The sequence below is a fragment of the Tenrec ecaudatus genome, chromosome 13 (genome assembly GCF_050624435.1).
Source record: "Tenrec ecaudatus isolate mTenEca1 chromosome 13, mTenEca1.hap1, whole genome shotgun sequence".
In the NCBI taxonomy this organism is placed as follows: domain Eukaryota; kingdom Metazoa; phylum Chordata; class Mammalia; order Afrosoricida; family Tenrecidae; genus Tenrec; species Tenrec ecaudatus.
The window spans coordinates 111,241,950-111,264,783 of NC_134542.1; the positions used below are offsets into that span (position 1 = coordinate 111,241,950).

The 22,834-nt window shown below is 40.3% G+C and overlaps 1 protein-coding gene across 1 annotated transcript; it reads right to left on the minus strand.

Annotated features, from left to right (window-relative positions):
- Window positions 1-404: 404 nt before the first annotated feature.
- On the minus strand, window positions 405-863 carry LOC142424551 (large ribosomal subunit protein uL13-like). The gene has a single exon (XM_075529845.1). It carries the CDS (start codon window positions 861-863, stop codon window positions 405-407), a length of 459 nt encoding a protein of 152 aa, XP_075385960.1.
- Between the last annotated feature and the right edge of the window lie 21,971 nt (window positions 864-22,834).

Below are 22,834 nucleotides of genomic sequence, written 5' to 3' on the forward strand. Positions count from 1 at the left end.
AGTGAAGCGCTTATTTACTACGCAGAATTGTCATGATTCCAATCCATCTGTATGTGCCTCCCAAGACAAGCTCGATCAGTGGCAGTGCTGGCTGGATGCAGGGCTGTGGGCAGCAATGGTACCACTGTCAGGAAGAACACCCAATGTCTAGACCAGCGGTTCTCAACCCGTGGGTCACAAACTGTTTGGGGGTCAAACGATCCTTTCGCAGGGGTCGCCCAATTCATAACAGTCACAAAATTACAGTTATGAAGTAGCAACAAAAATAATTTTTTAAAGGCCTAAGTCTATTGGGCTCAGACCAGGAGTCCATGGGTCTTTAGAACATTTGTGTACTTGTTGATCTCTGTGTCCAAGTTCTTCTCGGCCTGTTTCTGCAGCCTCATGAGCTGCTTCTTCCTCCTCTAATGGATTTTGTTCTTCTCCGTCCTCTTCTTCTCCGGGGCTGTTGGCATCGCCTGGTACTTCCAGCCCACCTCGTGGGCTAGGCGGCCCAGGGAGGCAAATTTGCGTGTGGGCTTCAGTCGCACCACCTTGCGGACAGCAGGGACTGCCATCGCTTTCCTTCTTATCTGAGGGGGTGGGAGCTCGTCCCACCGGGGAGCCGGTCCAGGGCAGCCAATCCCACGCATGGTCTTGTGGGCAGCAGTCCTAGCACGCAGAGGTGCGACTCGGGGCCGGGGAGTGGAGGGGAAGGCCAGGCACTTCAACTTGTTTCTGTAGAAGTAGCCAGAAACATTGATGCTCTCCCAGTGCACCATCACCATCTTCAGACCCAACAGCACTTGGTTGGCCACAATGGCCCCCAGTAGGCACAGGAGAGGGCCACAGCCATGGAACACCAGGAGATGCCCCTCCACCATCTTCAGCAGCCACCTGGGAAAGCCCAATAAAAATAATTTGATGGTTGGGGGTCACCACAACATGAAAACTGTATTATAGGGTCTCAGCATTAGGAAGGTTGAGAACAACCGGACTATAACAAAATGTGTGCCATGTTTCAGAAGCAATGAACTCTTTTATCATAATATCCCTCTACTGATAACAACAAAAACCCATTTTGTAAGCCCATCTTATATGTATCGACATACCTACAAGGCTAAAACTCTCTGCTAATTTTCGTTTTCAGCAATCTAATAGTCACATCTGTGGTATTTACCCATGTAAACTGATGTTTCCAATCACAAGGTTTCATCCACATGGGAAATATATAGATGCTATTATTTTTCATTATGGCTATTTTGTTGAAGTATTATGGTAACTAGTATTTGTGAACCTACATCAATAACTTTTCCTAGAATGAAGGAATAAATAAATGAAAGTAAACAAAGTTTAGAAGACTTCATCTTGTGAAGAACATTGTAACTAATAATGTAGTGAAATGTAGAAAAAAATGTATGAGAGTTGTGCTGTTGGGATCCCTATCATTTAAGAACTATCACATTTAATTATTTTACAACTGTATTTCTCACAGATGATTCAGTGATTAAAGATGATCACAAATCTTCCTAAGGATTCGATATGTTTGGGTACCGGAGGAGGCCCGGGTGGAGAGCTTACACCATGATATGTCCCACTGAGTGACATCAATCTTCGTGAAGCCACTGGGATGGTGATCTGTTTCTAAAAGGTCACCAGCTTTTGAAAGTCCTATGGATAAGTTCTACTATATACATGTATGGTCGCAATGAGCCAGAAAAATGAAAGACAATTACTAGTAACAACAACAGTTCCTGAATTCTGAAGACACTTTTACAATTACATGCTATACATGCTATTAAAACTTTTAAGCAAAATTTCACAATTTTTCTTTTGATAATTCATGTCTTTGATTTAGTACGCTTTTTGACAATTGAAAAAATTACATACTTGTTGTGAGAAGAGTGTTTAATATGGTTTTCTAACTAAAGTCTCAACCTCCCACTAAATAACTTTTTCCTGTGTGGGTCTTTTAAGAAGGTGGGGGAAGATTCTGTTAGGATTCACCTGAACTCTCTGAGAAAGAGGAAGCAGGATCTCCTCACCAGCAATGGCAAGGAGTGGAGCGTATCCTCTGGACCCCAAATCCCTGTGCAGTGAACCCCTCGATCCAGAACAGCAGAACCAGGATCCAGAGCACAAAACAGAGTGCTGGATCCACAGAGCAATACAGCTGAGGCCTTTCATGCAGGACATTGGCTTGTGAAGTGGTTGCCTCTGGGCAATTAATTGGGGACGTTAGGCTTGCTGACCCACAGAAATGGAAGTAAGTGCTTTTGTCTTAGGCTTACGGGAGTGGAGTGCCTCTGGGCGCTTACATCTGGGAGCTGGTTTTGCTGACTCATAAAGCTTGAGCTGAGTGCCTTTGAGTTGAGGTTTCCAGTGGAGGTTTCCCTTTGGGCCTTTACTAGAAATCTGGAAGAACTTTTGTAACATATCTTGAGAAACAATTCTGAGCACTTCTCACTAGCATTACAACTTGCTAGTCATGCAGTTTGTCTGTGAGTTGTGTGTAGCCTTCGCAATAGATATTGAAACCCAGAGAAATAAAATAACAACAAAGCAACTCACTGTAATCCTGGTGCCCACTCATAGAGACCCTTTAGGACAGCGTAGCACTGGCCCTTTGAGTTTCTGAGACTGCATAACTCTGCGTAGGAGTAGAAGGCCTCCTCTTTCTCCTAAGGCTAGTAATTTCTAACAGCTGACCTAGTGGATCAAGGCCAAATTCATAACCACTGTGCCACCCGGGGTCCTATCGAGGTAATATAGAGAAAATTAAGACAATCCAATCATTTATAAGAGATTAACGTCTCCTGGCCAAAGCTCTTACGCAATCATAAAAGGCAAAACCAAGAACACTGACTAGCGTTAGCCTCTAGGAAGTCTTAAAACCATAGAAATGATGGTCTACCATGAATTAGGAACAAAAAACAAAGCAAAAATAGTTGTTAATTTTGCTGGCAGCCTCTCATACGACTTTATTTAACAGTCATAATATCTGCATGTGTCTATAGTATTTTACTCACTTTAAAAGACGATAAGGGGACACTCAAAGAGATCTAATACCTTGCACAGATGGACAGGGAAACAAAGCTCTGTATGACTTAGGAGAGAAATGACGATAGTTTTTCTGGTTTTCTTTCTACCTTTCATGATAATGATGAGGAATTTTCCTATCTTTAAGTAACTGGGCTAAACCAGAGACATTTCAAAGGTGTATTATCTGTACAGGATGTACACAATATTCTAGGCAAAGAGAATAAATAATTTCAAAGGCACATCGGTGTACATTTGCTCAGTATTTGAGAGAACTTAAATGCTAAAGCTCTTAGGTGTACCCGTAGATAAGAGGGAGCCATGTGATGGTTTCAAGAGGGAAAATGGAGCCACTGGCATTGGACGTACTAGCATGTTGTTCTGAGCTACAAAGACCAAACTAAATATAATCACACACACCTATGGGGAGGTAGAGAGCAAACAAAACTCACCTCGGGATTTTGAGACAAGAGCAGTAGAAAGGTCATATTATCTTAAAATATTGCTTTTCTATATTGGATTTCAATTACACAGGTTTGTGAATATCGGCCTACATATATGTAAACATGATAAAAATCTTCATAAATAAATTAAAACCTATCTCTTCCTGCTAGTTTGCATGGTTCTAATAAATGTTGTAGAGAGCTTACAGAATGATATCGATGCTAAAACAGGATGTCCCTAATAAGCATGCATGGAAACAGCTGCCTGGTGAGACCCAGGTAACCTGGGCATGCGATTCTGCTTTCAATCTGCAAACTGATGCCTGGGCTTTGCCTCTCCAGACACCTGCCGGTATATAGATGGATGGCATTAATTTCAGACTGGGAAATCTAGTGATGCTGTCCTGAACTCTGCAAACAAGGTCAGACATTTGTGCGGGCTACAGCCCTCCAGGAGAACATGCACACTGTTCGCTGTCTGTGGTGTCCTACTGTTTGACTTTGTTTGTGTTCTGTCCAGAGAGTTTTCATTGTTTTAAGGAATTTTGTATCTTATCAGAGAATAAGAATAAATATTATCTTCATGTTTAAATTTCTTTTACAACTTCTAAAAACTAGATAAGGAGAGGACCTAGTTAGTTTGATTAGTGAGCAGGCTGCCATCAAGCTCACAGGCATCAGTTGGTTTGAGTGTAGCTGAGATCCTTGTAACTTTGGGATCGGATGTCGGGATGACACTTCGACTCTTTAAGAAGAGCTCATTCTAATCACACCTGTGAACTGCGTAACATATCGTGGAACACTTCCTAACTTCCTTTCCCTCCTGACTGTCCTTTGCTGCTGTTTCCTCCCTTCTCTTTACCCTGTGTTTGAAGGATGCCTGACCTTGTTTCTAACATCATCTAAGCAAAATCAACCAGTACTTGGAAAAGAAGAAGTATGCACAAAGCACAGATCTTAGTATATTAGAAGAATAAAGTGGATAATAATAAAAGTTTCCAGTTTAGATGAATAGAAACAAAGCATATACTTCTTAATTAAGAAAATTGAAACTATACTACTGGACAGTTCAATTCCTGCCCAGAGCTTGTACGGCATCTAATGAGAAATGCTGATTTGAAACACTGAAAAGTGATGGCTAAGTTGATATCCTTTAATCCTACTGCCACCAACAGGTAACCTGAAGCAGAAATGAATTGGAACTAAGCCCAGTGGGCGTGGGTGACAGAGTTAATGAGAGCTATGTTACAGACAGGAAGGTTAGAACAGGAACTAACTTTTGAAGGAAGAAAGAATCTCTCTTGCTTAAAAGAAAATGTCTATGGCTTTTCAGCTGTTTGGTTGTTGAACTTAGTAGGGAAAACTTAGCACTTTTACCAGCCATGGGCTGTGGAGTGAAGACCCAAGATTTAATAGCCCATGCTCTTGACCAGGAGGAATTCAGAGTAAGCAGGGTAAAGCTGTGAACGCAGCTGAGAAAAGAGCTGCCGGGGGGGGGGGGGGGGGGGGATCACAAACCTCGAGGAGTGCCTCAGTGGAGGAACTCACAGAAACGAAGGCAGGGACAAGGGCACAGCCCTCTAGATTCTATGAGTTCTCTGGAGCACAGAAGGACGAAAGCAGCTCCCTGGCTCTTGGAGGAGTTATCCGCCTTCCCCTGGCATGGTCAGGAGCTCAGGTCTGACAGCAGCATGAAACGGCAGAAGCTGGGCTTCAAATCTAACTCAGCATTTAATCATTCATTGACCGTGGAGCACCAGGGTCCCCCTCTCCAGCAATGATAAATAACTTTGGTCCAAGTCTCAAGATTACAGCCGGAAGACTAGTAGGATTCGCTACTGACTTCATGGTTGTAGGCTAATGTGTGCCTGAACCTAGTCATGGTATTTTCAATGACCTCATATGCCTGTGAAAGTTAGATACTGAATAAGGAAAATCAAGGAAGAATCAAACATTTGAATTATGGTGCTTCAGAAGAACACTGAAAGTATCACAGGTTGTCAGAGGGACACATCGATCTGTTTTGGAAGAAGCACAGCCAGGTTGTTCCTTAGAAAGGAGGATGGGGAGTTTATCTTACGTCCTTTGGACATGTTATGAGGAGAGACCAATCCCCCCCAAAAGCCATTCTGTTTGGCAAAGGAGAGAGACAGTGATCAAGAGGAAGATCAAGTGGTGGCAACAACAGATTCAAACATGACAACAATTGTGAGGACAGAGCTGGATGGAACAATGCTTCATTATGTTGTATATAGGATGACGATGAGTAGGAACTGACTAGAGCATGCAGAATTTAACAACAATATATCATGGCTGCAGGAGTCACAATCCCACCCGCACCTCTCCCTTCTGGCACGATCAGAACTGTGTGGTTATGCTAACTAATATGGAAATACCATTGCCTTGCACTGCCCTTTCAACCTCCAGCCTACTAACTTTTCCCAGGACTGACTGCTTCAGGATGTTGTTTGCAGCCCATTTCAGTGGAGTCTTTCAGGAACCAGTCTACAATAAATCAGTGTTGGAAAAGTTAACACTTACCTTCAAATGTCAAAATAGCAGAAATCTGTGTAGGGAAATGATCAACATAGACTGAAAAGGAAGAAGCACCCCAAGAGATAGAAGAGTGAGACAGAGAAGTATAAGGTAACCGGCCCACAGTGGTAAAGAGAAGCATGGAATTTCAAGGAGAGAAGTATGTATGCTTAACGTACCAAATGCCATTGAACATAAAGGGAGAATGAACTATAAACATGAGAGGCAACAGTTAAAATGGAAGGGAAATACTAGTAACTAAAGAGAGAGTTGGATGGTCAGAAACCTGGGTATAAGTAGTGATGGAATGAAGAAGGGGTGGAACAAAGAGGTGGGAGAGAAATTCAATAGCTTGAGAGAGAAAATATCTTGCAGTAATGATTTTTCTCTTTGCTAACACAGAGACATCCACACCATATGTGACAGGAGTTTCTAAGGCTATCCAAAGAAATGGTCTTGGACAAATGCTTTCTAGTTCCAATGAGCTTCTGTATTTTAATATGAATGTACATCCATGAGCATTCAGAAGACTGTGGGTGATGCACAGCGTCAAATACTCACCTGGTTCCACTTCATCCAGAGACACTGCAGGAGAAAGGAAGGGCTGGTGATTTACTTTTAAAAGTTCAAGGCCATTAAAACACTCTGGAGCACATTTGACTTGGGTGTGTCCATGAGTTAAAATCAACTTGACAGCTACCGGCTAATGAGCACTTGCATATGGCAAAGGACTGATCATTTGATTAAGGCTCACTTTAGAACCTTCTGGTCTAGCCCATGTGTTAACCTCTACTGGAGGCTTTTAGTCAGCAAGTCTAGTCAGGCAAGTTACATTTTGGCCAACTCACCCTTCCATTACTTTTCACATTTTAGATTCAATGTTACATATTTTTATTCCATCTCAAATACCTTTCTCTTCACAAAAAGTACATTAGTGCACATCCTTCCCTTTCTCCCGTTTTCCAGCCATTACAGTCTAAATTAATGCCAAATTAATGAGACAGTAGCTTTCCTCTCTTCCTAGTAAATTGTACCCAAATTCCTGAATTTTATTATTTGTAAAGGAAAGAACCAGAAAAAATGGATCGATAACCATTTTACCTTTTCCTTGCTAGATGCTCAGTGTTTGTAATACTATTTGAAGTGTAATTTTAAAATAAGGAAACTGAGGCACAAGAAGCTTTGAAGTATTCAAAATCACAAGAAAGATGAATGAAAATGCTAAAGCTAGAGAGGTGGTGGACCAGATTTTATCTTCCTGGGTAGACAATATGAATATGTTTCCACCCAACCCTTGGTGAACTACGCCATGGACTAAGCACCATGATGACCTTGGATGATGATGTTGAAGGCAGCATGGCATAACACAGGGCTACACTAGAAGGACTTAACACACAGGCCTATCTGAATGAACTGAGCCCTGCCTTGAAGTTGCCTGCACCCTTGGAATGAGGACTGGGTTACTCAGATGGGAGAGGAAGCAGAGAGTGGCCACCCGGAGCTGTAGAAGCAGAAGTAACTGAACCATGGGGGGAGCCCCTGGCTTGGTGGGTGTCCAAAGGAAAGGGACCCAGAATTACCATATGTTTAGTACCTGGATGCCTTTCTCACAATGAAATGACAGACCATGTCTGTTGGGCAGGGATCTGGACTTGGAAGAATTGATCCTGGACGTTTCTCCCAGGCACCAATCCCCCTGCTTAGGGTAAACAGAGCTCAATCTTGAGGGAGATAGGAATGTGTAGGGCAACAACATGTGGGTTGTGGCTCAAGGTGGAACCGAGCCACATTCACATAGATTCCTCATACCAACAGTGTCCAGAGTGCTGTGTCACTGGGAAAATTGATGATGTTAGTGCAATTTGAGGGAGGTTAGTGCAACCCAATGGGGGTGAGATAGTTTATTGTCTAATACAGGGGGAGATAGTTTATTGTCTAATCGACACTATTGTACTTTTTGTTTCTATGGGTTTTTGTTATTCCTGCCTTTAGATTGTTGTTTTGTTGCTTTGGTTTTCCTTGTTTGTTTGTTTGCTGGTATGTTGCTGTGGTTGTTGTAATTCTTCTTATGTGGATTTGACTTGGTCATAATATGACCGCCAAAGTAAACCTGAGTTACTATCAGACAGAGATTATTGTAATCCTGCTGGTGCTGGATCAAACTTGATACTTGTTCAGTTGACCTCCCTCTAGACGTGCAGTTCTCAACCTTCCTAATGCTGTAACACTTTAATACAGTTCTTCATGTTATGGTGACCCCAACCATAAAATTATTTCTGTTGCTACTTCATAACTGTAATTTTGCTACTTCTATGGATCGGGCAACCCCTGTGAAAGGATCGTTTGACCCCTACAGGGGTCACGACCCACAGGTTGAGAACTGCCGCTCTAGACTCAACCTGAATTTCTTCTGGGTGCAAGTATCTCTTGCTTGTTCCTTGACAAAAATTTCTCCCCTTTGTAAATATTGATGGTGGCTTTGTAAATATTGGTGGTCTTTTCTTTCTTACTCATTATATTTTAATCTTTATATTATTATTACTTCATCCTTACCACTTTATTTCATTTTATTTTTTATTGTTTCTGTTGGGTTTTTCCGTTGGTGGAGCACAGAACGAGTGGATACCTAGAGATAATCACGGATTCAAGGGTTTATAGGGGTCAGGGGTGGAAGACAGAGAGGGTGAGGGGACTTGAGGAGTAAACAATAAATGTGGGAGAGGGGAGAGAGCAGGAGAACTCAACATGGTTACACAGCTCATTTCTAAGGCTATGTAACCATTAAAAAAGGTTCTAAAGTTGATTGTGGTAATGATTGTGCAATTTTTCTTGATGTGATTGAACTTTTGAGTTGTCTGATATGTGGACTATTTGCTAATAAAACTGTGGGGGAACGCTTTGCTACAGACACCCCTAAAAGCAACTGTTGGAGCTAAATAGCTGGAGAGTTTCTGATTCCCTCCCAGCATCCCCATGGCCTATAGGACTCAGATCCATCTTATCACAGAGTTTGGCCTCTCCACATTTGGTGAAGTTTTCCCTTTCTTGGTACTTTTATTTGGGAGCTTAGTGTCTAAGCAATGCCATACTAATAGTGCAAAATAGTGGTGACATAGTGGTTAAATGTTGGGCAGTGATCTGCATGGTTGGCAGTGGGAAACCCCTGGGCTTTTAATTAATTTATTTTTTAATCATTTTATTGGGGACTCGTACAACTCTAATCACAGTTCATCCATCCATCAATTGTGTCAAGCACATTTGCACATTTGTCATCATCATTTTCAAAACATTTTCTTTCTGCTTGAGCTCTTGGTATCAGCTCCTCATTGTTGCCCTTCCCTTCCCCATGAACCCTTGATAATTTTAAAATTATTATTATTTTTTCATGTCTTACACTGTCCAATGTCTCCCTTTACCCATTTTTCTGTTGTTCATCGCCCTGGGAAGCAGTTATATGTAGGTCATTGTGATCAGTTCCCTCTTTTCTCCCCCCATATTTCCTTTACATTCCTGGTATCGCCACTCTCATTATTGGTCTTGAGGGGTTTATCTGGCTTCCCTGTGTTGTGAGCACTTAGAAGTACTAGTGTACATCCTCTAGTCTAGCCAGATTTGTAAGGTAGAATTGGGATCATGATAGTGGGGGGTGGGGGAGAGGAAGCATTAAAGAACTGGAGGAAAGTTGTATGTTTCATTGGTGCTATATTGCACCCTGACTGACTCATTTCTTCCCTGCAAGGCTTCTGTAAGGGAATGTCCACTTACTTACAGATGAGCTTTGGGTCTCCGCTCTGCACTACCGCTTATTCACATTCATACAATTTTTTGTTCTTTGATGACTGATACCTGATCCCATCGATACCTCATGATCACACAGGCTTCTTCCATGTGGGCTTTGTTTCTTCTGAGATAGATGGCTTCTTGTTTATCTCCAAGCCTTTAAGACCCAAGACACTTTATCTTTTGATAGCCAGGCACCATCAGCTTTCTTCACTACATTTGCTTATACACCTGCTTTGTCTTCAGCAATCGTGTCAGGAAGGTGAGCATCATGGAAAGCCAGGTTAATAGAATAAAGTGTTCATGCATTGAGGGAGTATTTGAGTAGAGGCCCAGTGTCCATCTCCTACCTTAGTACTAAACCTATTAATATATGTCCATAGATCTATTTCTGCATCATCATATATAAATATATTTACATGTGTACATGCCTGTATTTAGACCTCTATAAATGCTCTTTGCCTCCTAGCTCTTTCCTCTAGTTCCTTTAACTTTCCTCTTGTCCCACTATCATGCTCATTTGGGTTTCAGTAATTACTCTTGGTTACATTGCCCTTGATCAAGCCCTACCAGGCCTCCTATACCCTCCTGGGTTTGTTAACACCTACTTACTTTCCCCTGCCTCCCCCTTTCCCATGTTCCCCCGGAACTGTAGTTCCCGTTGTGTTCTCCAGATTTATCCCACCTATCTTATCTAGATAGATCTATAGAGATAATAATATGCACAAAAAACAAATCCCTTAAACAGTTACAGTCTTGGAATCCTGAAGTCAGCCTTGACTTGATGGTAGTGAGTTTGGTTTGGAGTGTTAGTCAAAATAACACCCTGATATTATATAGAGACATTAGTGGGTTAGATGACTGACTTTTTACATCTCTTCACTTTTATGCTATCCTCCAAACACACACTCACATGCACACACTCTGCCAATCAGATCACACACAAAATAGTACTTACTGTGATAGTTTTTTTTGTGTTCACATGGCTCCCATAGGAACGTGTGGGTGAAGTTTAGTCTGTCAATCAGGTTGCAGCTTGATTAGAGAGAAACTGAGATCAATGGCTTCCGGGAAGCGGCCACTCTCTCTGATTTCACCTTCCTGCTACAAGCCACATGGGGCCACAATGAGACCTTCAAGAGCCCAGGAGATGCTGGCACACCAGTGCATCTGCAAGACTTTGTCTCACTGGCCTGTGACCTTCCTGCATTTTGCATCATTGCTTGTGCTGCTTGCGTCTGAGGAGGGATTTATGGACTAGTATCAAATTTATGGGTTCATATCAAACTTATGGACTTGATCTGAACTTGACTAGGATGTTTTCTTAATATAAGAATATTCTTTTATAAAAAGCTCTTTCTTATACGTATATACATATATGAATGTCTCTGAATTTTTTTTCTCTAGTCAACTTTGTCTAATACACTTACCAACCATCATGCGACTGAGCAGAAAGATTTAAAGCTGAATCCTGATCCAGACCCTGGGTTACACAATTAGAAACTATCTTAACATCCCAAGGCCACAGAGTGTCATTAGTTTGTAACTGGGGCTCAGATAGTAGTAGTCGTAGTAGCCAGAGCCAGTAATAACTGCATTCAGAGGACAGACATATGGTCTAATTCACACCATATTTTCCCCTCAAGATTGAAAGATGCTAGTTTTTAAAAATACATGACCATCCATCCTCTGGCGGCCTGTCTTGCAAATGTGAAGGTTATGAGCTCCTGGCATGCAAAAGCTGGAGCTCGTGAGTACATTATGGGACATCCCTCCCTGCTAAAGATGGTGATTGCTAAGGCCAGATGGGACCATCATCACTGTGAAACACAGGACAAGGAAGATCACATACTTTGTTTCTGTTACACTGTTTCTCTTAAATGCTGATTCCTATTAATATTAAAATAGAGACTAAACCTTAAGTAGCGTTGTTCAAAAGTATCCAAGGGAGGCATTTTTTGAAAGAAAGTGTTTAGTTTGCAACGAGAATCATGATCAAAACCCCCTAAAACATCTGTCATCTTCAATTGATTACTACATCCTGCTGGTTGTACCTTAAAAATATATTTCCACTCACACTGCTGCCAAGATAGGCTCTCATCCTGCTTGGAGTATTACAGATGTTTTCTCTGTATGCTCCTGCCCCATCTCTTCACTTTGATTCCAGTTTTTGCTAGTGAATAAATCTTAAAGTTCCCTTTACATTTTAGTACAAATACCTGTATGTAGTTAATTTCCTCTCCTGACTAAGACAAGCCACCTGACACAGAATACAGATTCCCCCTAAGGGAGACCCTGGGGCATACTAATGGTTAATCTATTTATCTGTCAACATAAAGAGTGACGTTTAAGTCCATTCAGGTGGGCTTTGGAAGAAAGTCTTTGTGATCTGCATCTATTAAAAAAAATAGCTCTTACTGTCCCCATGGAGCCCAGCTTTCTTCTCATGCATGTGGAACCCCAGTGAACCAAATTCAACTCGATGACAAGTGGTCTAACTGGTAAAAAGTCATCACAAGTGGCACCGTTCACAGAACATTCTTTTTTTGCAAACGCAAAGCATTTTAATATAATTTTCCCAGCAGTCTTATTGGCACATAATTTACATATCATACAATTGAATAGTTCAATTGTTCAATCATATCAAGGGGAATTACATAATCACCACATCTACCTTAGAGAATCTGGGCTCCTCCCGACCCCCCATGGTTAAAATGAGTTATACAATCACGATCAGCTGTAGTGGCCCCTCCCTCCTCACACCTTCATTATTTGTTCCTGAAAGCCCCTTTCCTCCCAATCGCCCCTCCCCAACACCTGCATTCCCTATGACACCTTGTATCAGCCAGATCTTCGAGGATCCACTCCTCCTTTGCTTCACAGCTGGGAAAACCCACAGGAAACAGGGAAAACCAAATCACACTAGGTTGGTAAGGATAAGATCCTATTCATAGAAAGACAAAGCTACAAATAATGTGGATGAAGGAGAAGGCCCCATCGACATTCAAAAAGCCAGGAAAGAGCATTTCTGTCAGGAAACAACTAAGAGATACTTGCACCCACTACAAATTCAGGTCATGTCCATAGGGAGGTAAACTGGCCAAGTACCAAGTTGGATCCATCAGAATCACGATCACAGTGGTCTCTGCCTGAAGTAGGCTGTTCAGGACAGTCAGCGGCTTGGTCCAACTATAAACTCTGCAGATGGATTTGGGTCCCACTGTCTTCTACAAATTGGGGGTTCATCATTTTAGTTCTGATGCTTTTATCTTCAGCATATTTGAATCTTTTAAATGTCATCTTTGGATCCCACAAGCTGGTGCGCTTCTTCTGTGTGGACTTAGTCGACTACTTGCTGCGATAGCTGTTTGTTTGAATACAAATCTTTAAGACCACAGACACTACTTCAATTGATAGCTGGGCACCATCTACTTTCTTCACCACACTTTACAGTAGCACCCTGATCTTCAGTGATCATTTCGTGAAGTTGAGTATTGAGCAGGGCCATAATGTACGACCTAATTGTTCATAAATCGGAGCTGGGATTTCGTGGGAGCCCAGAACTCATTCCAGGATCTATATTTTTTTTGCTGTAACTTGGGAATTAATACATATGTCATATCATCCCATAGTTCAATCTTGTCAAATAGAATTGTACCATTGCTTCCATAATCAGTCTCCAAACATACTTTTCCTTCCTGGGCTTCTTGACTTCATTTCCTTATCTCCCTCACCCCTCTGTATCACCCCTCCCCCAAACCCTTTGTTAAGTTTTCTTTCCCTTTAAGGTCACTGTCCCTGAGTTTCATTTACCGAAAAACAAAGAAACAAATAACCCAGCTCCCAGAGGGTGACCCGCAATGGCAGTGTTCCTCTGAGATACACCCTAATATAAACAAGCATAAGCAGAATATAACAGAATGGCCCCAGGACTGATGGAATAAAACATATTTTAATACTGCATACAGGGTGTTGATGTAGCTCGACCTTGTTTGTCTGCCACCAACAATACACCAGTCTGTCTTCTGCTTCTTAAGCCACCATGTGTTTTCCAGCTTAACTCCTCAAGTTACCAGTGTGTCTGAGGTAGAGCCCAGTTCACTCAGCAGGGCTCCCATATGGAGTCTCACTGATGTGACTTCTGAATCATGCTAGATTGCCCAAAGATGAGGACTTTAATGTTTAAGTGTTTAAGGCACCCAGCCTGGGTTCCTGAGATACCCCAAGATGCCCTAGGTTCGTTCTGCCCACCTGCTGCTTGCCACTAAAGACCTTTACTACATAATGCTCCCATGAGCATCCTCAGTCTCACCTTCCCTCACCTGGAAGTCAGCCCTCTCTCCTCTCCCCTCAACAGACTTGAGTTCATATTTTTCCACATATCAAGTGATGATTTAGCTACTTACATTTTAGACCACAGCTTGATTAGGAGGGGGTGCAGTTTTTAAATATTTTACTAATGAGGAAATATGACTAACTTTACTTTTTTTAACAAACCATTTTATTAGGAGTTAATTCAGACATGATACTATTCAATAGTTGAATCACATCAGGCCTAGTTCTACAATTTGGCTACCAAAATCAGTTTCAATTTATTTTATTTCTTCTTGACCTCCTTGATATCGTACACTTCGGAAGCCCTTATTTTAATTCTTGTCTATGTAGATTCACCTATGCTGGGTTTCATACACCAAAAAAAAAGGAAAACACACAATGAAGAGTCAATAAGTCTACCAAAAATAAGAAAATGCAGCAGAGAAAAACCCCAATATGGAAAAACAAACAAAGAAAACATTAAAAACCAGATCAAGCCCAACGTGTATCAGAAGGGAGATCGTGACAAGGTGTTAACCATTCAAGTCAGATTTATCACTTTACTGCACTATGGTCATCTCTCCACCACTCTCGGTCTGGTAACCAGATTACTCTCAGCCAGCAATTATGGTTAGAGGGAAATCACCACAGGCTTTGTCCTTTGTAAATGCTGTGCATGTATTTTGAACTTCTACTGTTATCCATACCCTTTGCACACCAGAATCTCACAATTTAAGCTCTGATACTATTCCATTTTGTCAATTTGGATTGTATAATTTACCATCCTTGGATTACAGATTAGTAATTCCATGTCAGACTGCGGCTTCATAAATGTTTTCCTCATTTTATTGTGTGCCTTGGATAGCCACTTACGTAATGTAGCTGTGTGTTCATTTCCTAGGACTTCCTTGAAGAAGTACCGTGACGTGGGTTCCTTTAAACAACAGGCATTTATTCTCATCATAGCTGAACACAGAGTCTGAATTCAGGGCTATGACAGGGCCATCTTCTCTTTAATGACTCCCCAGGAAGATCCTTGCTTGTGTCCCTCCAGTTCTGAGAGTCCCAGGTGTACCTGGCATGTAGACACATGCTCATATGGCATCTTCCCCCTGGGTCTCTGCTGATTTCTATAAGGATGACACCATGATTTGATGAATAAGCCTGCTGAGATAATGCCTTTGTGCTAGCACATGGTTGCTAACCAAAAGGTCAGCCATTCAAACCTACCCATGGGCTTCATGGGGATCTGCTCACATACAGACTACAACCTAAGAAACACTATGGTTCTATTGTGTCACATGGGTTACTGTGTACAGAAAACAGGTTCAACTCCGCCTGACATCACTGTCTGGATTAGGAGCCTCCTCTAGAATGACCCCAGGTTAACTGATGGCATTTCCAAGAAGCCCATTTCCCAAAAGGGCATACTACTAGGCATTAGGTGTTGAGGACTTCAACACATCTCTTGTGAGGGGATGGGAGTGAGGAGTACAATTCAACATTTACTCATGTCAAATACTCTGCCAAATAAATGAAGTACTTTTTTCTCCTTTTAAACTAAAGATACTACCACTCACATTCTAGGGCCGGTCTCAAATGTCAGGGGGGCAGTTTTGTAAGATTGTATCCATTGGGATATATCACCAACTCCATATCAGAATTAGCCCCGGGGGGTGGGGGGGCATGGAATCTAAGTTTTCCCCTAGTTTTTCAGTTTAGTAACTATTCAGATATTGGGCTCCAAATAATTACTTGCTCTAGAGAAAATATTCTACTGGTTTAAGCCCAGCCATGGAGCCCATTCCAATTTATAGCTAACCCGTAAAACAGATTCAAACTACTTCCAAGAGAGTCTGAGGCTATACATACTTATGGGAGCCAAGAGTCTCATCTTTCTCCAGCAGAGTGGCTGATGCGTCTGAACGGCCAACCTTGTGGCTGAGTCTGATATTTAGCCCACGATGCCATCGGGGCTACTTTCATCTTGGCTCTCGGCACACGGAGGTCTGCACTCTGATGCAACAGGATGCTGCAATACCATCCCACCAATGCCATGACTACGGCGCCTTCCTCTCCTGGTTCATTCTCTTACCGCCACTCTGCGACCTCATTACTCTAGGCAATCTGACAGTCAGGGCAGAGTCAGCTCTGCCATGCTGGAGGCACTGAGAACACTTTTGTCATACCATAATTATAAAAAAATAATCCATCCGAGAGTTTTTAATTAAAATGTGTCACACACTGAGGCCTGTGACTAGGTATCTTATGACTCCCATGGTGTCAGGCACATAGGTAAATCAGCTTTTGATGACTGCAGTAAGTAAATAAATAAGCCAATTCACTGTGTAAATTTGTAGCCGTGGAAGATTTCAAAGAAGTTATAGCGCCGAGTACCATTTTAAAATACTGAGCACACGACACTATAAATATGAATTTATACTCATCCTCATGAATGTTGCCAGTAAGAAGACAGAAGCAACAGCAATTATAAACTTAAGTCAATTTATCTTTATGAAGACATTTTTATTTCACTAATAATAATAAAACTTCTGTTCCCTTTAAAATATATATATAAATATATAGATATATAAAATATTCATATATGCCTTTTTGTCTCTCATTCTAGTGTTTTTACCCATACACAACTCCAATATGTTGTTTATCAGGGACATAGATCTGTATATTGTATAAAAATATGGGTCAGACCAGAGGATGTACACTGGTACTGTTGGGAACTGGAAACATGGAATCCCGGACGGATGATCCCTTCAGGACCACTGCTAAGAGTGGCAACACTGGGAAGGTGGAGAGAGGGTGAGTTGGAAAGGGGAAACTGATCATAAGGATTTACATATAACCTCTTCCCTGGGGCATGGACAACACAAAAGTATGTAAAGGGAGACATCAGGCAGTGTAAAATATAACAAAATAATAATTTATAAATTATTAAGGGTTCATGAGGGAGGGGGAGCTGGAAGGGAGGGGAAGAAATGAGGATCTGGTGCCAAGGGCTTACATGAAGAGCAAATGTTTTGAGAATGATCAGGGTAACGAATGTACAAATGTGCTTGTTACAATTGATGTATGCATGGATTGTGATAAGAGTTGTATGATCCCCCAAAAAATGATTTTAAAAAAACAGGGGGAAAAAGGGCTTCAGAAGCATACTGTTGGTATACACACTTGACTTAGCCACTTAAGATGTGATATTTTTTAAGTGTGTAAATTCCTGTGCCTATAATTTACCTATTTATGAAGTAACAATAATAATAACACCCACACCAGAGGATAGTGTTAGGATTAAATTAAATAATAAGCTAATCAAAACAACCCTGAAAATAAAGAACACATTTAGAGGACATATGTAATGAAATTGCAGTGTGGCAAAGAATGGAGTGACCATAAATAAACTCACACGTCCATGATCAAATGATTTTGACAACGCTGACAAGGCAATGCCTTGGAGAAAATATATTATTTTAATAAATAATCCTGACATAGTTAGGTATTTGTCAGGGGGGAAATGTGAACCTTTACTCACATCTCATATGATACACAACAATTTATTTCAAAATGATCCTGGACTGAGGTACAAGAGTGAGAACTATAAAACATCAAGGAAAATGAAGGATAATAGCTCTTTTTGTGATGTGAATTAAGAAAAACTCTTTTAGGTTTATATAAACACACAAAAAAGGAGTGATAAAATCAAAACCTTTGCAAAGACATTGTTACAAAAATGAAAAAGCAATCTACGGGCTTAGAGAAATTATGTGCAAAATATATGTCTGCAAATTTATGAGCTTGTATCCAAAAATAACAATTCTTTCAATAAAATAGTAAGACAATAACTGAATAAAATCAATAAAACAATCATAAAAATATTGGAGTAAATTTCACAAAGAAGACATTGCTAGTGCACTCCAGAGCTTACCTTTGGACTTTCTGATTTCTCTATCCACATTGCTTATCCCTTCACTTCCATTCTATTTCCATTCAATTGTTATCTCTTTATGTCCTGTCTCCAAGCCTGCAATTTCCCTTCTCTCTATTGCTGTTTTCTTCTCATGTACATATATAAGATGCCATATGTTTTATTTCTTTGTATCTAGGGTTTGTTTTTGTTATTTTCCCTGTACTTTCTACCTGAATGTAAACTCCATGAGGATAGATAGTAGTCTCATTTACCGCTGTTTCCCATGTCAGAGAAGGGTGGCATATCCTTGAAGACAAATGAAAAACATGTTATGTGTTAACACATAACTTCTCTCAGTAAACTCGTGCTCAATGAGTAAATTAAATATTTAGAAATTGTGGGTTTGAGGTAGAACTCATTTATAAGGATGGTGTGGTAGTTGCATAATCTGGTGTCAGTTTGGGACTTGAAAGGATTAAGAGTGAAGCAGTCAAGTCTAGTCTGTCAATTGTATCATAGCCAATGAGGCCTCTGTGCGGGCATGGCCTTCTCCTGAGAATTCTGGAAACTGCTGAATTTCCTCCTTGGAAGAGATTCTCTCTCTCTCTCTCTCTCTCTCTCTCTCTCTCTCTCTCTCTCTCTCTCTCTCCTCACTCCCTGAGATGACGCTCTACTGACAAGACACATGGCACTATGTCCTGGAAGCTGGAGAAGCCACATGGACCTACCCTGATATAACCAGACCTCTGGAGCTGGAGAGGCCATTTAGAGACCCCTCTTAGTGCCAAGATGCTTCCAACACCACTGGATCCAGAAGACTTCCAACCGACTGGCATGTGATCCTCCCATATGTGGTGTCATTGCATGTATTTCATGAATCTGAAGAGGATTTTATGGATTGGTAGACATATGGGCTAATATTGGACTTATGAACTTGATCTGGACCAGGCTGGGAGGTTTTCTCAATATTCAATTGCTCTTCTATATAAACCTTGTTTATATACATATGAATCTCTCTGGATAGTTTTCTCTAAACAACCCAGACTAGCACAGATGGTTAAGCAAAAGAATTGAAGATCAGATTCTTAAAGCTTGTTGAGCAAGCATGCCATATCTCATGAGAGAGAAATCAACTTCTATCTTGTCCAAACTTTGGATATTTCATGATTTTTGTTAAAGATGAATGTCTGGACTTATTAAAATTTAATGAATTACAGACATTTTTATGGATTAAGATAGCATACTCATATTTTACCATTTCTGATCATTTATCATTTCTGATAACATAGGGTATTCATATTTTAACACTTCTGATAAAGCCTCTATAATTTCCAAATTTAAATGTATAACTAAGGTTGCAAACATGAGCTTCACAATATTTATATAATCCATGTATTCATTCTTGGTCAGTAAAATTAAAAAATATATACATATAGCCAATATTAAGATTAAAAACAGAAAAGCAAAAAATAAAGTCTCAATTTTCAGCTATATAAGATGACACTTTGGGATTCCATTCATCATTGCAAGAGTGGTTTGCGCTCGGTTTAAATAGTATGTACCTTTCCTGTTGTAATCATTTATACCTTGAATTTACACGTATAGGGATTTGAGTTTATGACCAGCAACTTGGAAAACAAATGTCTTTACTGAATTAAGGAAAACTCCACACACAAAATACTCCCATTTGTTCTGTGTACTCAGCAATACCTTTGAGCTACTGCCATTCTAAGTAATGGGAACAGCCTTACAAAATTCACTAAAGTCCATTCATGATAGAAAGAAGAAACAGAAATGAAGAGATTAAACAGAAATGTAAGTGGACGCTATCTGATTACCCTAAGTGCCGTGAGGAGGAGGAGGAAGGAAAATTAGGAAGGGGAGTTTGGAGATTAGATCACCAGCGAAACCTCTCCAAGAAGGGCTCTGAACTGAGACCTCAAAGGCATGCGCCAGCGATTTCATGTCTTTACCAAAGATTATTGCAAGCAGAGGGAGTGGCCAGGATACATAACTCCAGGAAAAATTATTATGAAATGTTTGAGTAGCAAGAAAATGACTATGCCAATGACCCAATGGAACGATGATTTGATGAGCTTAGAAAATATATAGTGCGCATGTTTCTTAGACTTTACATATTGTAGCTATGATAAGAACATCATGAAGAAAGCGAAAGGTCACTTAAAAGACAGGAAAGAAGAAAAATGCAAAAGACCAAAGTGGATGTCAGAGGAGACGGCTCAATTAGAGCTTAATTGTAGACTAGCTAAGGCATATGGAAGATACGATGATGTAAAAGAGCAACGAACAGAAATTTTGAAAGGACAGTTCAATAAACAAAGCAAAATATGGCAATAAGTAGGCAAAGATCTAGAGTTAGAAAACTAAACAGAACACACTCAGCATGTCTTCAATCGAAAGAAGTGAAGAAAAATGGAAGTCTCAAGTTGCAATATTGAAAGAGCGTCTGGTCAAAATATTGAACAATTCAAGAAGCATCAAAAGAGTAGTCAGAGCTTCTGTGAAAAATAAAAAGAGACGACTAATGGACATCCCAGCATCTCAGACGGCAGTGTTTAAGCAAGAGCCAATCATACTGACAGAAGTCCAAGCTGCACTGAACAAACCTCCAAGATTTGACAAAATGCCCCTTGAAAGGTTTCAAGAAACTGATGAAACCTGGAAGCGCTCACTCATCTATGCCAAGAAATTTGCAAAACATCTGTCCAGCTAACTGACGGGAAAAGATCCATGTTTGCATTCACTGCAAAGAAAGGTGAACCAAGTATACGTCACAATTGTGGGACAATATGATTGATGTCAGATGCTGAAATAAGATTCTGCTGGAGACCATTCAACAATGGCTGCAGCAATAATTTTACAGGGTTGACATCAGGAGAGATGTCAAATAAGGATATCATAGCTAATGTCAGATGGATCTTAGCGGAAAGCCAAGAATACTAGAAATATCTTTACTTGTATCGACTATGCAAAGGCATTCAGTTGTGAGGCTTATTAAAAGTTATGGATTGCCTTATGAAGAATGGGAATTCTAGAACACTTAACTTTGTCCATGCAGAACCTTACATGGATCAAAGGCAGTTGTGTGAACAGAACAAGGGAATGCTGCATAGTTCACAGTCAGGAATGATAGGCATCCAGGTTGTATTCTCTCACCATATGAATTCATTCTATATGCTGAGAAAATCCTCAGAGAAACTGGATTATATGAAGAAGAGTGTGGCTTCAGGATTGGAGGAAGGCTTATTAGAAACCTGTGAAATACAGATGACACAACCTTGCTTGCTGAAATTGAGTAGGATCTGAAGGTCTTATAGATGAAGATCAACAATTGCAGCTTTCAGTGTGGATCACAACTCAATGAAAAGGAAGCCAATATCCTCACAATTAAACCAGTAGATAAAAAGAGAGAATATTGAAGTTGTCATGGATTTTATCTTGCTTGGATCCACAATCAATGCTCATGGAAGCAGCAGTCAATAGATCAACATACGAATTTTATTGAGTAAACCTTCAGTTCAAGACCTCTTTAAAGCGTTGAAAATCAAGGAAGTTAACTCAAGGAGTCAGGTGCACTGACTCAAGCCATACTGTTTTCAATAACTAAGGTGGAAGCTGAACAATGAATAAGAAAGACAAAAAAACTTGGTGCAGTTGAATGATGAAAGGTTGATGCAATATTGGTGAAGAATATTGAAAATATCATGGACAGTCAAAAGAACAAGTACAGCAGGAATATTCCCTAGAAGAGAGGATGGGAATTCATTTGACCTATTTTGGACATGTTATTAGAAGAGATTAATCTCTGGGGAAGGACACCATGCTTGGTAAATTGGAGGGGCAGTGATAAAATGGAAGACCTCCAACCAGACGGTTTAACACAGTGGCTACAACAATGGGTTCAAACCTAACAATTATGAGACTAGTGTATGCTAGACAATGCTCCTTTCTGTTGTGCATTGGTTTACTATGAATCAGAATTGAGTCGATGGCATAACAACTACAACAAGGATGGTATCAATTTTTTATCTTCTTTCTCTGCTTTTATGAAATGATATATATTTTTAAAAGACTAATTATGGCTTGTCTGAAATGATTTTCAATAATTCTATCAGCTGATCAAATATCTTAGGTTTACATGATGGAGGGAAATAATAAGCATTGAAGAGAGCAGACTTTGAGATATGCACTTGCTCTGTTTTCTGCTCTTCCACTTTTCTTTCTTCCAACTGACAGACATTCAGTTTAGAAATAAAGTGTAGAACTCTCAGCCACACTGAAAGTAGACATTTCAAACACATGTTCAACTGCCAAGGCAGAAATCCAAAACCCCATTCTATGAATATGAATTTTGTGTGAAAATTGAGTATTTTCTCATTATCCCAAAAACACACACAATAAGAAGCACACAGTAAGCAACACATATATCCACTTTCTCTTAAAACTAAAGTTCACCTAGATTGATAGAAAAGTCCTTTCTCTAAAAGTAATTTAACATATTGAGGACTGGCATATTTTTACCAACCTCCACAAATTAATCTTGAATATTTTCTTATATTTCTTTTTTTTGCAGTCAAAACAGAAAGATTAAATCTTAGCTTGTAGCTTGTTGGGGAACATGTATGCAGGAGAACAGCCACTCTTAATTAAGGAAACACCATGTCACAAATAATCAGAGCTGAGCTTTTCAACATTTTCTCTCACACGCCAGCATAATATTAAAGCAGCATCAAATGTTCCACATTCTGCATAATGTTCTGGTAATTAACCTTATAAACTTATTTTCTGAACAACTCTTATAGTT

Excerpts from the sequence above, each read along its gene's own strand:
- LOC142424551 (XM_075529845.1), bottom strand. The coding sequence starts at position 863 with ATGGTGGAGGGGCATCTCCTGGTGTTCCATGGCTGTGGCCCTCTCCTG.